Below are 16,047 nucleotides of genomic sequence, written 5' to 3'. Positions count from 1 at the left end.
TTCAGGAGTCCATGGAGAGGAGCAGAAAGAGGTCCAGCACATGAAGTCTGAAATGACAGTTCATTGCATAGTAGCTGTGTAAATGTCAAAAAAAAAATTTACTATTTAGGTCATGAGGGCTATTCTGAAGATTAATAAACTAATATACTTTTAAGTATCTGGGACAGAAAAAAAAATTATATAAATGGTAATTCCCATGACTAATAACCCATGCCACCCCCGAATACACCTTCTCTTACAATAACCAACTCTGATTTCTGTCTAATTAAGGTAGCTCCTAAAACCTTAAATATATGACCATATATGAATTGATTTTGTTTGGGCACAATCAGAATAAATGAAGATGGATCCTCATATGAACTGCTTTGTTATGGCAACATATGCAATTCAGAATGAATGAAAAGACCAGGACTTCTATCTTTTATATAATATAAACCACAAGAAGAGCACAGAAGAAAATAAAGGCCTTTACTACTCCTACCACCACAGGAGATGGCTGCAGGCTGGTTAATGAAGGGCAGGCTAATTTTTGTAGGGCTGAAGGAGTTTTGAAAGGATGGGGAAACTTTAAGAGAAATAGATGTAGAACAATTTTCAGGAAGCTGGTCAAGTATAAAGAGAGGAGAAATCACAGTGTATTCCTGAATTTCCTTTGCGCTCTATCATTAGCTTGCTGTTCTCTTTCCTACATCCCTCTTTAGAACATCTCATTCACTCCCACACACCTTTTTTGAATCAGCACCTCTAGGCCTTTTACTTCCAAATCTCTGTGTGATGCTCCAGACTCTACACTAAGCTCAGATTGGTGCAATCCAGCAATCAAAGACCTACTGAATTTGCCAATAGGTTATAAAGCCTATTCCCACCTCCCCTGCCACTCAGTATATTAAAAAAAATCCATTCCCTTCTCTGAACTTTCTTGCATATTCCCCGTTAGTTCCCAGAACACAATCTACCCACTCACCTAAAGAAGAAAATCAGAATTATTTTGTGCTGGTTCCTCCTTTTAGCTCTAAAATCCCTTGCCCCACATCCCATCAGTCCTCAAGTGCTAATATTTTCTGTCATTTCAGCCTCTAGTTCAGGACACTGTCAAATAGCACCAGCCCTCTCTACCCAAGTGTGTTTGCAGGAACGGTGGTATGAGCATGGCCCAGGAGTGTGTTAAAAATGCTGAATCCGAGGTCCCACCCCAGACTACCTACTCAGAATCTGTATGTTAAGAAGGTGTTGTGATATTTGTAGTACAGTATATATGTTTGATCTTTGTCTGTGTGTCTGACACAGACCTCCTAAGACCCCTGGAATCTCCTAAGTGATAAGAGCATTACAGGAGCCTTGATATTCATAACAAACATCTTTCGAGGACACCTGTTTATGTTAATGAGTTAACTTTGGAAAGTATCTAAGCATGAAGGCTGGTTGCCAGGGAAACCAACCATATGATTTAGAGGACTGGAAATTTCAGTCCAACCCCATCACCCCTGACTCTGGGGAGGGAAGAGCAGGCAGAGATTGAAGCCAATCATCAATGGCCAATGATTCAATCAATCATGTCTATGTAGTGAAGCCTTCATAAAAGCCCAAAGAGAGCTTCGAGGTTGGTGGACACATGGAGATTTGGGGATAATGGGGCACCTGGAGAGGGCATGGAAGCTCTGCACCCTTTCCCCGTACTTTGCCCTATGCCTCTCTTCCATCTGGTTGTTCCTGAGTTATCATCTTTTGTAATAAACTGGTACATAGGAAATAAAATGCTTCTCCGAGCTCTATGTTGTGAGCTGCTTTGTCAAATTCATCAAACCCAAGGAAGGGGTCTTTGGAATATCCAGTCTGTAGCCAGTCGGTCAGGAGCACAGGTGACAACATGGATTTGAAATCGGTAGGTCAAGTAGATAGAGGGTGGGGCAGCCTCCTAGGACTGAGCTCTTAACCTGTGGGATCTGATGCTGTCTCCATGCAGGTAGTGTCAGAATTGAGTTAATTGCTTGGGAGTGTTGGAAAACCCAAACAATGCAATTGCTCTCAGAATAGGTGAATCCATTTCAGCCATCACCAAACATTTTCTTGCTTTCTTCTTTTTTAATTATAAAAATTTTCAAACATATAAGAATACAGATAATAATACTAAAACAACCACATACTCACCACCCAGACTAATTTATATCTGTTTTAGATGTTTAATATTTAAAGTAAGAAAAATATTAGAGTTGGAGATTTTCTTCCTGCTCTTCTCCCTGGGATGACCAACTGGTTCCAATTAGCCCCAGACTGTCCCGGGGGCACTAAAGTCCTAGATTCCAGGAACCCTTTAGCACTGGGAAATCCTGAAATCCACATGTACCCTTCTCTAACACATGTGCATATTTCCATGAGTAACACACAAGAATTACCTTATCTGTTTAACATTATACCAATACAATCATCTTTGGCACATTTTTTTTCTGCTAATTCTTTTTCACACAGCATTGCTAGTTTGAGATTTACTATAAAGATACATTACCATGCATTGATTTGTTTTAAGTTCTGTCTGTCAAACTCAACAACAAATAAAAGTTCTGTGACTTTTGATTAGAATTACATTGAATTTACATATAGTTCAGGAGGAATTGACATATCCCAATATCGACATCCTTACAATATTCCAGTCTACAATTTGGTATATCTCTTAATTTCTTTAGTTCTGTCTTTCATCCCTTGAAATTTTTACATAATTATAATACTCCATAAATGCTATACATATATTATTATTATATTTTTTACTGGGTATCTTATGATTTTTGATGTTGTAAATGAGATTTGTGTGCACATATACACTAATGCAGTAATTTTTGTATAATAATCTTATATCCTGAAGTCTTGGTGAATTCTCTTATTTTTTATAGTCTGAGGAATATAGGCCATCATATCATTTATAAATAACAACAAGTTAGTTTCTTTCTTTCCAGTTCTCATTACCTCTTTTTAATTTGGCTTGTTGGTTATGCTGACCAGGAGAGAAGGATGCTGAGTAGAAGTGGCGCTAGAAAATAGCTTGTCTTACAGTTGCCTTTAAAGAAAAGGGTTATAACACTGGATCATTAAGTATGATATTTGAGGTAGAGTATGCTTTTTTTTGAGGTATTTGTTAGGTTAGAAAATTTTCTTCTCTATTCTTCATTTGCTAAGTGTTTTTCTTTTAACTTTGAGTGATGAATTTTGTCAATTGCTTTTTCTTTTGAGATTGATCTTAGAATTACCCTTCTGCCAGAAGCCTTTCAGAACCCTAAAGTTGGACTAACAGCTCCTCTTCCCTGATTCCTTTGCATTTTGTGATTTCCCCAGTAGATTAAACTATTTACTTATAGTACTATCCTTTCAGTGGCTTATGCACAATGCACAGCCAGGAACTTGTTTGAATCCTGGCTGTATCTATGTAACTGGTATAGAATATGGAATATCTCTGTACATATTTATAGAAATAAGTTACTAAGACTGTGTTCTAAAAATTTCATCTATTCTTTCCTAAAAACAAATTATGATTCTGACATTAGTCTTAATTTACAATGACAATTTTGATAGAATATAGATCTGACTGAGAAAAGTTTTAGATATATATGTCTGCTTTTAATAAAATAACCCATAAAATGTAAATGTATGTCTTCTGAGAAACACCGACTTTCTTCTTATATTAAAGTAATTTGTTAAATTTTAAATAAATTTCGTATTTACTTTCATATTATATTCATTATTATTTTTGTGTCATTACTAAAACAGAAATAAGACTCCCACAAACTTTCATTTGTTTGGTATGCACTATTCTGGAAGTGTTTTTCCATGTCTAAGTACTAAGAAAATCTAAATTTAATTAATTTAAATGTTTTTACCAATGTCAAAAGGCCTTTCAGAATGCATTATGTTTCTGTCAGTATTTGAATAGCCTCTTGTGTTTTGTTCAGAATGCTCAGCGACTTAATGAGCATAGGACTGCAAATGCCATTTGAAAAGATGAGACCTTTATCTTTTAACTCACTTTTGCTTTCATGCATAACATGACTCTAAAATCACAGTTGTGATATTTAGCGGCTGTCTTTACAAAACTGCAGGCAATACATCTTGCACATTTCATTGAGAAGAAACGAAACTTAATCCCACCAGGATCTCCATTATTAGTTCTTCCTCTTGATTTTTCCCTGTGGGGATTTTGTTGGCCAGATGGCTCTCTGACAGATCTCTAGACAGACCTGCATTTTACAAGGGCAAATTTGAAGAGCAAAAATCTCCTTCTGAGTAAGGGAATTAAATCTTACTTCCTATCATCTGGCTCACTATGTCCAACCTAGTCATTGCTAGTTTTTATTCAATATTGTACAATTATTCTGATACTCACATAGCAGTTTACTTTCACTTTCAGTAAAGTTGATCAGTTATTAGCCACTCACCTTCACTCTGTATTCCCTTGAATTCCACCAGTTATAAAGACTATTGCACAAACTACATCTTTATGCTAGATCCTCTCTCTAGTGAATGTCAATTCAATTTCATCAGCAGCAAAAATTGAAATAGCCTTTTCAATATTCATCACAGATGTTTATCTTCCAAAGGGAAGAGTAGCTGAATAAAATGTTTGAGAATCAAGTTGATGAGAAATTGTTTATTTCTTAAATTGACCCTATTATCATTTTCAAGCATAGTGAGGCTGTTAATCTTCAGGTAGTTACTTTTGTGATTAAAAAAAAAGGTGAAAAATTGAAAAATAATTCCAAAGTCACATATTCTGTCATAAGTGGTTCTAAATATTGTAACATCTCAAAGAGTTTATTTCAAATATTTTCTCTATTGAATAAATAAAAAGAATCATCATTTGGTGCCTTCTCACCTTTGCACCTTGTCTTGGTGGTCTCCAACAATGTGTTCTTTATAAATAAAACCAGTTGTCTTATTTCTAGAAAAATAAATTATTTTGTTTCAGTTGTGCAAGGCATGACAAATAAAGGTAGAAAAAATCTACCAATAAAAATATGCAAAAGTGAGAACTTATGTTTTGCCTTACCTACTTATTCTAATGCGATATTCAAATTTTATCCTTACGTCTCAAGCAGTACTGAACAACGTGGGTTTTCACAAACTGGTCATTCCCTTTCTTATTACTTTGCCTTCGAAATCAGGAGTCTCCTTGTCTGGAATGTACTTAACTTTCTTTACTGTCCATTTATGTAAATACGGTTCCTCTAAAGAACTGTTTAAATTTCATGTTTATGAGATTTTCTCTAAACATTTCTTTTTAAACATACACACACATACACAGACTGCACTGTTTTCTCTCTTCCTGGCCCTCCAATAACATTTCACAGATCAGTTCATTGGATTAGAATTACTTGTCTACATTCTCTTCTCTTATTAAATTACGAGATCCTAGAGGTCACTGTACATCACTTATTCATCTTTGGATCCCAGGACCAAGTTCAGTGCTGACATGGTTATGGGCATTCACTGTGCATTTGTAAATAACTGATTGCATAGCATACGCTGACTTCTATAAAATTATTCTTAAATTCTGGAAAATGATACTACTGTTTTTCTATATTGAAAACATAATCTGTGACCATAATAATTAAAAGTAGAATGTGCTATTTTAAATAAATTTATGTTAAGTAAACATACCAAATCATTATTTTATACACCTGACACTGATATTATATGTCAATTATATCTCAAAGGGAAAAAGGTGGACATGCTATTTTAAAAGTTTAATTTTTAAAGTTTCCTATGAGATACAGTAAATTTTAAAATTCCTATACAGAAAAGGAAAAATGGGGGGGTGATCTCAACTTATTTATCAAAATTAACTGACATTCAAGTAAAATATCAGTGAAGGAGGGGCCTGAGTAAAATACTACTTTCAACTGAAAGGTAAATTGAAAGTCAGATCTTGTGATTTCTTAACAAAATGAATCTTAATGGTTACTTTGCAAAACAGAGGAGAGCTGAAGTAAATAGAATTAAAGGTGAAACATGTCTACTCTGATTATTTTAAAGGGTGACTGGGGAGAGGACTCAAAGACCAGGATCAAGTGTTCCTTAATTTACCATTTACGAAAAGTCTAGAATGACCCCAATTGTAGTTTGTACTCTTTTTAGCTTATTTTAAGGTCAGCCAAGATATTTTCTATTTTTAAACAGACAAAAGTAGAAACCAAAGTATAACCAGTTTATACAGTCATGCATTCAGGAGACAGAACATCCCATTGTGTTTGGTGCTTTCTTCCTTATTACTTTTCTGATAACCACAAAGATTTAATTTTCTGTTAAGGTGATTAAAATGATTTTACTAAGAATATGCCTGGATGCTGGAAGAGAGGAAGCATAGTTTATGAGTTCCAAAATAGTGATATTTGAAAACATGTGCATGAAAGAACCTTTGTAAGCATTCTTGGAAAGATTTTTTCTCTCAAACTCCCTACCCACACCCAACTTAAAAAAAAAAAAAACCACTTTGGGTGGAGTTAAGAACTCTTTTCAAATCTTAAACAATAACTGGAAATCCTGAAAATGTATTCTCCTTTATCCAGTGGGGAAAACACTTTAAAGCACCCGCCTCCTTTTTCCCCCTAAGAATTGTTTAGCAAGGGATTTACATAGTGCTCTCTATTTTGAACAGAAAATTCAGTTTTAACTGCCTGAAATATAATGCCAGCTGGTTTATTGAATCCAAAAACAAAATCCTTTTATTGCCCAATATTACAAGTACATGGCCGTAGTAACCCAGATAAATACATCAACTCAACTCATTATTTAACTAAGTAGTGAAATAAGTGAAAGACTTAGAATAGGTACTGTGAAAATGTGAATCTGATTGCAAATATAACACATACAAAACACACCTGTAAACTTAATTTTTAAGTATTCTGATTAATGAGTAATTATGTCTCACATCTATAACTTTACCATGGTGGCAGAAGTTATCAGGTGAGAAATAAGGTCACAGCGCACACCATAATGTAGTGAGTGGACAAGAAAATGGGGCAGGAGCCAGAGGACCGAAGAGTCAAGAATCACTCTTGCGCCAGTTTCCTCAAATCCAGACCACCTGCATGGCCCAGTCACACATCTGCCTGGAACAGCAGTATCTGGCACGTGGAGACCACTCAAAAATAAAATTAGAACTTAGTCATAACGTGTTTTAAATTACTTTTTTATTTTAAAATGTTTTAAATTTTATTTTATTTTTAATTTACTGTATGTTTTTCCATTACCATTTATTCTTCTTATTCCCTGTAATCACCACATTGCGGTCCATGTCCACGAATCCTTTTTCCTTTTTGCTTAATTCCTCAACCTTCTCACCGCCCCCCTTACCTGTCATCTGCTCTCCATCTATGAGTCTATCTCTATTTTGCTTGTTAGTTCAGTGTGTGCATTAGATTCCACATGTGAGTGAAATCATATGGCATTTGTCTTTCTCTGCCTGGCTTATTTCACTTAGCGTAATGTTCTCCAGGTCCATCCATGCCAGTATGTAAAGCATCATTACATACTCATATGTAGGGTATTCTGAGCTGATTAATTCCTGTAGGTATCATTCTGACCATCCTCTAAAACAGCGGTTCTCAACCTGTGGGTCGCGACCCTTTTGGGGGTCGAATGACCCTTTCAGAGGGGCCGCCTAAGACCATCGGAAAACACACATATAATTACATATTGTTTTTGTGATTAACCACTATGCTTTAGTTATGTTCAATTTGTAACAATGAAAATACATCCTGTATATCAGATATTTACATTACGATTCATAACAGCAGCAAAATTACAGTTATGAAGTAGCAACGAAAATAATTTTATGGTTGGGGGTCACCACAACATGACGAACTGTATTAAAGGGTCGCATCATTAGGAAGGTTAAGAACCACTGCTCTAAAGTAAGAAGACTTCATCTCTTTTCTACCAAGTCTTCAATGAGAAAAAACTTATTTTATTTAGAGTTTATATGCATGCCAAAGATTGCTTAAGTTCCATCCACACATAATCATGACAGTCTTCAAAAATATCCTGAAGTATGATTTTTTGGGGGGTCTTATTCCAAGAGACATAATCTCTAATATCAACCCCAACTCTGAATCTAGAAAATTTATGTTGCACCACATTTTCTATTCTCAGGAAATGGGGGATGAGTTGTAAGGCATCTCAATGAACATCCTTTAGTGCCTCATCTTCCCTGGCCTACAGAAGCCTTCACAGGGCACAAGTTAAGCTGCAATGACATAGCTCCAAACCGATCCTGATGTTCACTTGAAAAATAAAAAGTAAGGAGAACAAACACCAGACTCTTATCACTAACTGAAAGCCACAAGTAATTCTGATTCGGAAAATTCTTACGTTCCTAATTTTCTAGCTTTAGTCCCTCGCCTTGAAGGCCTGCCCAGCGGACTGAGAATTTATGCTTTTCACACATACTCACACAAAGCTGAAGGCAGTTCCTGCTTCTCCATTTTCCCTTTGATCACAGCATCTCTAAAATAAACTTAGTTTGTTGTGGAGAAACACTTAACACGGTTGAAGTGCGTGCGTCACGTTGCTTTTTGTCGTCGGTTATTACTTTACATTGTTGGTGTCTACCCTATCTTGGGCTCTGAACTTGTGTCTTGAAGTTGCTTTATATGCATTACATAGAAAATTGACACTTCAACTGTGTTTTTTTTTATTCATAATGTCTCTTTCCCCTGATATCTCCTAGATGAGTTAGACAAATACATGGATAGCAAAAATAAACTAGCCATAATTAAATGACAAATTCTAACTTATAAATCTTTTGGCAGAGCAGACAACATAATTTACAATGTTAAAAAGAGATTAATGACATGAATAAGGCCTACTTATCCATTTATTATTGCAAAACAAATTAAGCGATAAAAGTATATTTCATTTAACTCCCTTCTCATCAGGACGATATATTTTGTATATTAATTTGCGCATTTTGTCAAATAATATAGCGTCCTGGATAATGACAAGTAAAGATTTAGTATTTCCAGTAGATATTTTATGTCAATAGCTACTCTTAAAATTTCTTCCCCATACCTATAACTTAGTACTTTTTGAAAATATAACTGGGCATGGGAAAGAACTCCAATATTGCCAAATCCGAGCACTACTCACGAGAGGATATTCCCAATGTAGGCGTAGTAGGAGCAGCAGTAAGGCGTGGTGCCATCACAGCAGTAAGACCTGCAGTCTGCGCCACACTGAGCAAGACAGTCCTCTGCAAAAGAAGAACAGCATACGTCCGGTCACAGTTCTGAAACCACGGCTCCATGAAAAATGCTTCCATTTCATGCCTTCACCACTCGAGTGCATTTCGATGTCCATTTTAAATACGCAAAATTCTAAAACATTCGCAAGCATCCAAACCAGTCTTTCCTCCCTGTTAAACCAAAAGCTAGAAAAGGCAAAGATCATTCTTCCTGGGATCTCCTGCATCAAGCTCCATATAGGTGGTCAGTGTTGAATGAGACAATGAAGTGAGGAAGGAGTGATCCAACTAATTAGTCATTCAATTTGTCAATTGAGTTCTTCTAATGCTTTTTAATGGATAGAGTCTTTTGGCTTTGAGTATTATTATTCTCAATTAACTTCATCTAATGGAAAGTGTCATTAACATGAATAATGCCAACTGGAGATGATTTTAAAATAATGCATATTTTTCATGACAATGCATTATATGCTTTTCTTTCTCTACACTTTTTTTACCTTCATAATCACAGTGTGCCTACATATGGTAACACATATGAGTCTGCATATCCTGTCAGTGCATTTGATTTGGAAAATAAGAAGTTTCCCTAGATAATTAACTTATGAATAATTAAGAGTTTAATGTCAGATTTAAGAATCAATAAACTGTGAAACAGCACTATGTGAGGGGGGAAAGCTATTTTCTAATTAAAAAGGACATGTTGGAGCTAACAAAACCAAATTACTCTCTTTGTAAAAATATGTTTTTGGTAGAAAGATTATACTCAAAATGTTGAATAAAAATTACCCTGGCTTTTAAACTTTCTTTAGTCCATCTAAATAACATTTAACGCATTAAGGTTACCATTTAGTTATAGTCAGTGTTATAAATTATAATGGATATGTGAGTTTCAGCTGCATTATAAGGAAAACATTAAATGTAGTCTGATAATTTAAGTTACATGTTCAAAAATCGCAAAATAAGTCATTTCCAACTCAACCTCTGACGGTAATATCAACTATTTTCTAAATTATGGGACCCTTGCTTTCTAGCTCAAGTCATAACATAAAGTGCAAGATGTTATATTTACATCTGCATCTTCATGCAATTGATTTACCTTGAAAGGAAAATTTCTATTTTGCCTTTAAATCACCTCCCTGCCAAAATGATTTTTTAACAAAAGGATGTGATCAAAAGGTAGCGAATTTCATTTACCTTTATTAATAATGCATGTCCTGTGTCCAACAAGTGAAAAAAGTTCACATTTTCTTTCCCTCAGTGTTATTTCTACCTCATAAATTAATAAACTTTAATGACTTCTGGAATGTGGTAAGAAGAAATGAGAGAGGAAAATAATTACCTCTGTAAGATCCAGTAGCTCTGCTTAAATTTACTTGAAAAATTGGAGGACAGAAACACAATCTAATGATTTATTGACAGTGTATGCTTTTTGCAGAGTACATCAAACTTTTAAAGGCTATTTATTTTATCATTTTCCCAATGAATGTTTATTGCTCTCATTTTTTGTGCTGTTTAATTAATTCAAATATTTAGACTGCTCGGTTGTCTCAAGCACTTAGCAGGAACATTTTGCTTCATGTTCTTAAAAGCCACTACAAGTCATTAAGGTAGGGAGAGAGCAGATGTCCCCCCTTATTCTGTGGGAACAGGATAACCAATGTGTAAGTAGCTTCATGAGATGCCTTCCAAAACAATGTCCAGGACGATGACATCTTACTAAGCTCTCCGTGAATATCCCATATTCAGTTATGACTCTTGTACTCCAATTACTATTATTATAAGGACATGGTATTATCAAAACATTTTGAGCCGATGTTACAGGAAACCAAGCCTAAAATCTTGTAGCCAAGAAGCTGGATTTTACACTGCAGCAAACATCTAGATCATGTAACACATTGTTCATTATTTTTATGGCATTTTCCAGTGCTCTTGTCTACTTCCCAGACTTCAACGACTGAAAAGGGCAGATTTAATAGTACAGCAAAGACATTCACAATCATGGCCTTTCCAAACTGAGGTTCCAAACCCTCCTCCAAGTTTATTTTGATAAGTTAGTTGCTTTCTCCACTGTATTTGAGACTAATTCTATGAAGACCAGAGACTGGACTACACAGTGTTATTACTTGTAAAAGAATAAAAAATTCCAATTGTTTTTAGAAAATAAATAATACTGTTTCTCGTATTCAAGTTAGCATCTTTGAAAATCAGACAGATCAAACTTTTTTCAATGACCTTAATTAAAGGCATGATCTTGAAGAAGGTCCCACACTCCACCTTAAGGAATGTGTTCTACAGGAAAAGCTGCATCTGGCTGCAAACACTTGCTCCAAAACTTTAAGCTACAGTACAGCTAAGGCCAAGAGAGGAAGGAAAGGGAGGGGACAGAAGTCACTGGCTGAGGCCACGAAGGCAAAAATCTTGGCCAAATTCCGTCTTTGAGGCCTGCACTGGGAGTTGGATAATAATGTAAACACTTCATTGGGTCTCTTCCCAAAAGTCACTCCACAGTAGAGCATGATGCTCCAGGTAAAGAAACCTTGGTCCTATTTCCTTAACACATGGAGTGTGAATTTAATGCCCTTGCTTTGAGCAATATAATTCAGGTTATGGACAGCGCATCTACTTCTGTTTTTGTCCCATTTAAACTGTCAATTTACTCAACAGGGTTCCTGAACTATTCTTATTTCTGCCATTTCACCCCGATCCTCACTTCCAGGTGTAACTCTTAGTTCCAACCAAACTGAATGATCTATTTTTGCACAGACACGGCTCGTGGATTTTGCCTTTCTGCACACTCTGTCCTGCTACTCCATTTCCTATGTCCAAGGCTTCCTCCCTACCTTTCCAAGGTCTAGGTCCTAAAAGTTCTCCTCAATTCAGTTTTTCTGAGCAAATATCAATTGAGATCCACTTATGGGCAAGCCGTTTTAGCTGGTCTCTCCGGCTATTATGCTAAGTAAACCAGATACCACCATCATGCAGCTCACACTCCTAGGCGAACAATAAGGCCCTCTCCTTTGAACACCGACAGCATATGATTGTACCTCTCCTACGACCCATTAGAGTGACGAGCACACCTTATCTCTTAGCAGAGACTCAGAGCATGGCCTCTGTCTTATATATCATTCCCCATATTCCACTCAGTAAGTATTAGTTGAATGAAAAAGCCTCTGAAATAAGGAGTTCAGGAATAAACACCGAAGAACATAGTAGCTAAACATTTCCTATCAAAGACCATAAGTCACCCTGGTATTATTGGTGCACTTTGTAGCCCAGCAGGGAGAGGTGTGGAAGGAGAGAAGTGAACGGGCAGATAACTTTCTAAACCAAGCAATCTTGCTGCTACGCAGCTCTGCGGGTTTTCTGAATCTGGGGAGTTGTGCCCCCAGCACCGGAGGAAGAGGAGGAAGGGAAAGAAAGGTGTGCAAATTAGAAGCTTTGTGTTTATCACAGGGAATAGAATAGACAAATAGACATGAAAACATTGTTTTCCACTGGTGTGGTTGAGTAAGGGCAAGTGAGGGTATCAGAGTTTTATCTGCTGTGTTCCATTTTCTTATTTAAGTATTCTTTTGATAAGCAGAGAAGTTGGAAAGAATTAACATCACTTCAAATAAACTAATAGAGAGATAAAACTAATATTAATGCAATCGCTTCTGGTAGTTCCTCAAATTCTGAAAACCTTGTATGATTTAAGTAGAAGAAATAAGTGTCAACAGCATAGAATGTGGAGTTTCCTCCATAAGTGAGAAGTGCTTTTTCCTACTTTTATAAATTCTTGCATTTGAAAGTTGGCATTTTCCCTACAAGAAAATATCTTTAAACTAACTTTTAGAAACCACTAATTCGCATCTTAGTACACGGACTGAAACTTCCCATGGGAGTTACTGTGTCTCACTTCTGGCAAGGTTGAAAGAGAAATTCAAATCTTTTGATGTTCAGATAAGGTTGAAGGACATCTTCATTTCAGTGTAGTATCTTTATATATATATTCAAGGTACTCTACATAAATTTAGTATTGCAAGGTCATGGGTATCAGTCCATGGTTTTTGCTATAGGAAATCAGAGAAATGAAAACAATTTGCTTTTAGCTTGTTTTGGGACTAGAAAACAGATGCAAAACTCCTGTGTAATTAACTCCGTACATGAATAAGCAATGAAAGGCCTTATCATTAGGCTCTGTATCAACCACAAAACGAGACAACCACTTTGTTTCATCAATTATTAGCAATTATCACTAAAATTAATTAGGAGGAGGGAAATGAGATGCCTGTTACCTACAAACAAGTGCTTAACAAACTCCACGAAACACATATTAGACTGAGTGAATTTATGCCTCTCAAAAACCCTATGTTTGACTTCAAAGCATCCAATTGTCCAGGATACCCCACTTGAGAATCACCTTCTAAAGAATAAAAATAAAGGTCTACAGCTTCCTTTTCTCCAAAGGTAAAAAGTGGAATATTCAGAATGCAAGAGTGGAGAAGGCAGTGAGTCGCCTATACTGAAATGGGAAAGTCACCACATTAATTTATTTGAAAACTTCAGCAATACCTCTAGACTTCAGGTGATTTCTAAAAGTGTTTTCCCTCCACCCCTTAACATCCAATCACCCTGATTCCTGAGTCGTGGATACGACTGGATAAATGTTACACTATTAAGAGAGTAAAATGTCTTAAATGTGGGAAATCATTAAAGGAAAGGAACAAAACATAACCGCCTGGAAATGGAGCCAAGGGTTCCTGCCCCGCCAAAACCACACGATCCTTGCGCTCCGGCCGAGGTCCCAATGCCTCGGGCTCAAACCGCGTCCCCCAGAGTAAGACCCAAGCTCAGCCCCAGGTTCCCTTTCCCTCTCCCGCCGCCTTGTGTCACTGACCTGCGTAGACAAAGAGCAGAACCAGCTTTGGAAGCAAGACCCCTGGACCCCTGAGCAGCCTCTGCGCGTCCATCCAAGCCGGTGGCCGGAGGTTGCGCGCCAGGCCAGACAGACAGACAGACAGACTGGAGCCAGGGCTGGCTGGGAGCGAAGGGAGAGCCCGGAACGGGAAGGGGATGGAGGGGATAGAGGGCGGTCAGATGCAGACAGCAGGGTTCCCGAGAGGGGGGTTGCGCGGAGACCTGGCCATTGCCCGGGTGCCTGGGAGGGACCCCCGGAGGCCCACGGCCGGCAACGCTGGGGAGGAGGTCTCTTTGTCTGTCCCCGTGGTGCTCCCGGGGCGGGCGAGGCGGCTGCTCCTAAGTCCTGGGCCACCCGGGTTCACATTTCATCTCCGCGGGTGGCACCCGACGCGGGCTGAGGGCGGGGGTGGCCCCGACTCCTCCCCACGCTCCAGTTCTTCTGTAGTGACCCGGGGGCATGACCCTGTCCTGAAAGAACTTCTAACCCTTTGCTTTGGCTGTTGCTATGGAGTTTAGCAAGCTTCCTTTTCACCCTATCCTCCACTCCAGTTTTTTCCTTTTGAAGCAATGGATGGAAGAGATGAAGAACCCTACTTTCTGCCTTTAAATAAATGAAGGACATTTTCAACATGGAAGGTATTGGATAAAGAAAGCCAGTGAGGAAAATGCAGGAGAATTGGAAAATACGCATACAGTATATAGCATTTCCTTTGAAAGCTGGTAAAAATGTTTATTTGTTAAACACTCAAAGCATTTCCAATAAAGTCAGGAAAAACAAAACAAAACAAAAAGCACACTGTGGTCTCTATTATTGGACAACACTATGGAGTTCCTGGCCTATGTGATTAGACAAGAGGAAGAAAACAGAATTATAAAAATTGGAAGGAAAATTATCACTTGCAAATGATATGCTTGTACACATGGAAAATCAAAAAGAAGCAACTATAAAGTTCTTAACTAGAGTTGAATGACTAAAAATTCAATAGCTTGTTTTTCTGAAATTAAAAATCAGAAAGTTCTCAGTTACATGCATGATGAATGAAGTGATATAAGACAGAAATAAGTAAATAGAGTTACTCCTCTTAACTGAAAAAATACAACAGTATGAAAATACTAATTTTCCCTAAATTAATCTATAAATCTGGATATTAAGCTGAACTCAATGAAAACAGCAATATAAATTTTTTTTCAACCAAGTCTGATTCTGAAGTTTACATGGAAAATAAACGTAAGAATATCTATTAAAAATGAATGAATGAGATAAACCTTAAGAGAGAATAAATTTAACATCATAATCATTAAAACACTTTTTAAAATTATACACAGTCTTCATGGGACAGAAGAGAGAATACAAAAATAGAGATATATGTACAGAAATTTAATATAAGTTTAAAAAGTATCATTTTAAAGTAATGGGTTACTTAACAAATTGTGTTGGGACCATGACTAGTATTTTATGAAGTCTTACCCTCTTTCATCAAAATCAATTCCATATGAATTAAATATTTAAGCATAAAGATGCAATTATGAAAATATTAGATTAAAAAATGAGAGGATGACATTTAAATAATGTTGAAATAGAGGTTGCTTTTCTAAGCATTATTTAAAAATCTCAGAAACCATAAAAGAAAAAAAAAGAGCAATTTGAATCCATAAGAATGAAAAATTTCTGTATATGACAGTCCAAGCATTTGACTGGCAAAAATATTTTCAATGCATAAGACAAACAGAGGCCTGATCTTCTTATTATATAAAGAGATTAGAAAATCAATAATGTAAAGAAAACAACCAGTACAAAACTCATCAGGAATATCAACAGTACATATTTGTCTTCTATGTCATCTACTGTTCTAAACATTTAGAAGATGCTCATCTTTCCTCCCCCCAAAAGAAAAAAAATAAAAATCAAATTGATAGTG

At 36.6% G+C, this 16,047-nt stretch overlaps 1 protein-coding gene across 1 annotated transcript in view; it reads right to left on the bottom strand.

Moving 5' to 3' along the window:
* CYYR1 (cysteine and tyrosine rich 1) overlaps positions 1-14,557 on the bottom strand; it is a 90,655-nt gene extending 76,098 nt beyond the window's left edge. Inside the window, exons 1-2 of the mRNA XM_090269364.1 lie at positions 14,106-14,557; positions 9,133-9,235 (exon numbers count right to left, since the gene is read on the bottom strand). Coding sequence (XP_090125490.1) covers positions 9,133-9,235; positions 14,106-14,178 — 176 coding nt within the window. The 5' untranslated portion in view covers positions 14,179-14,557. The remainder of the gene's footprint in view (positions 1-9,132; positions 9,236-14,105) is intronic.
* Positions 14,558-16,047: the final 1,490 nt, after the last annotated feature.

This window comes from Furipterus horrens, unplaced genomic scaffold (assembly GCF_987537825.1).
Source record: "Furipterus horrens unplaced genomic scaffold, mFurHor1.1.pri manual_scaffold_1, whole genome shotgun sequence".
Taxonomy (NCBI): domain Eukaryota; kingdom Metazoa; phylum Chordata; class Mammalia; order Chiroptera; family Furipteridae; genus Furipterus; species Furipterus horrens.
This window is presented reverse-complemented; position numbering and strand designations above follow the sequence as displayed.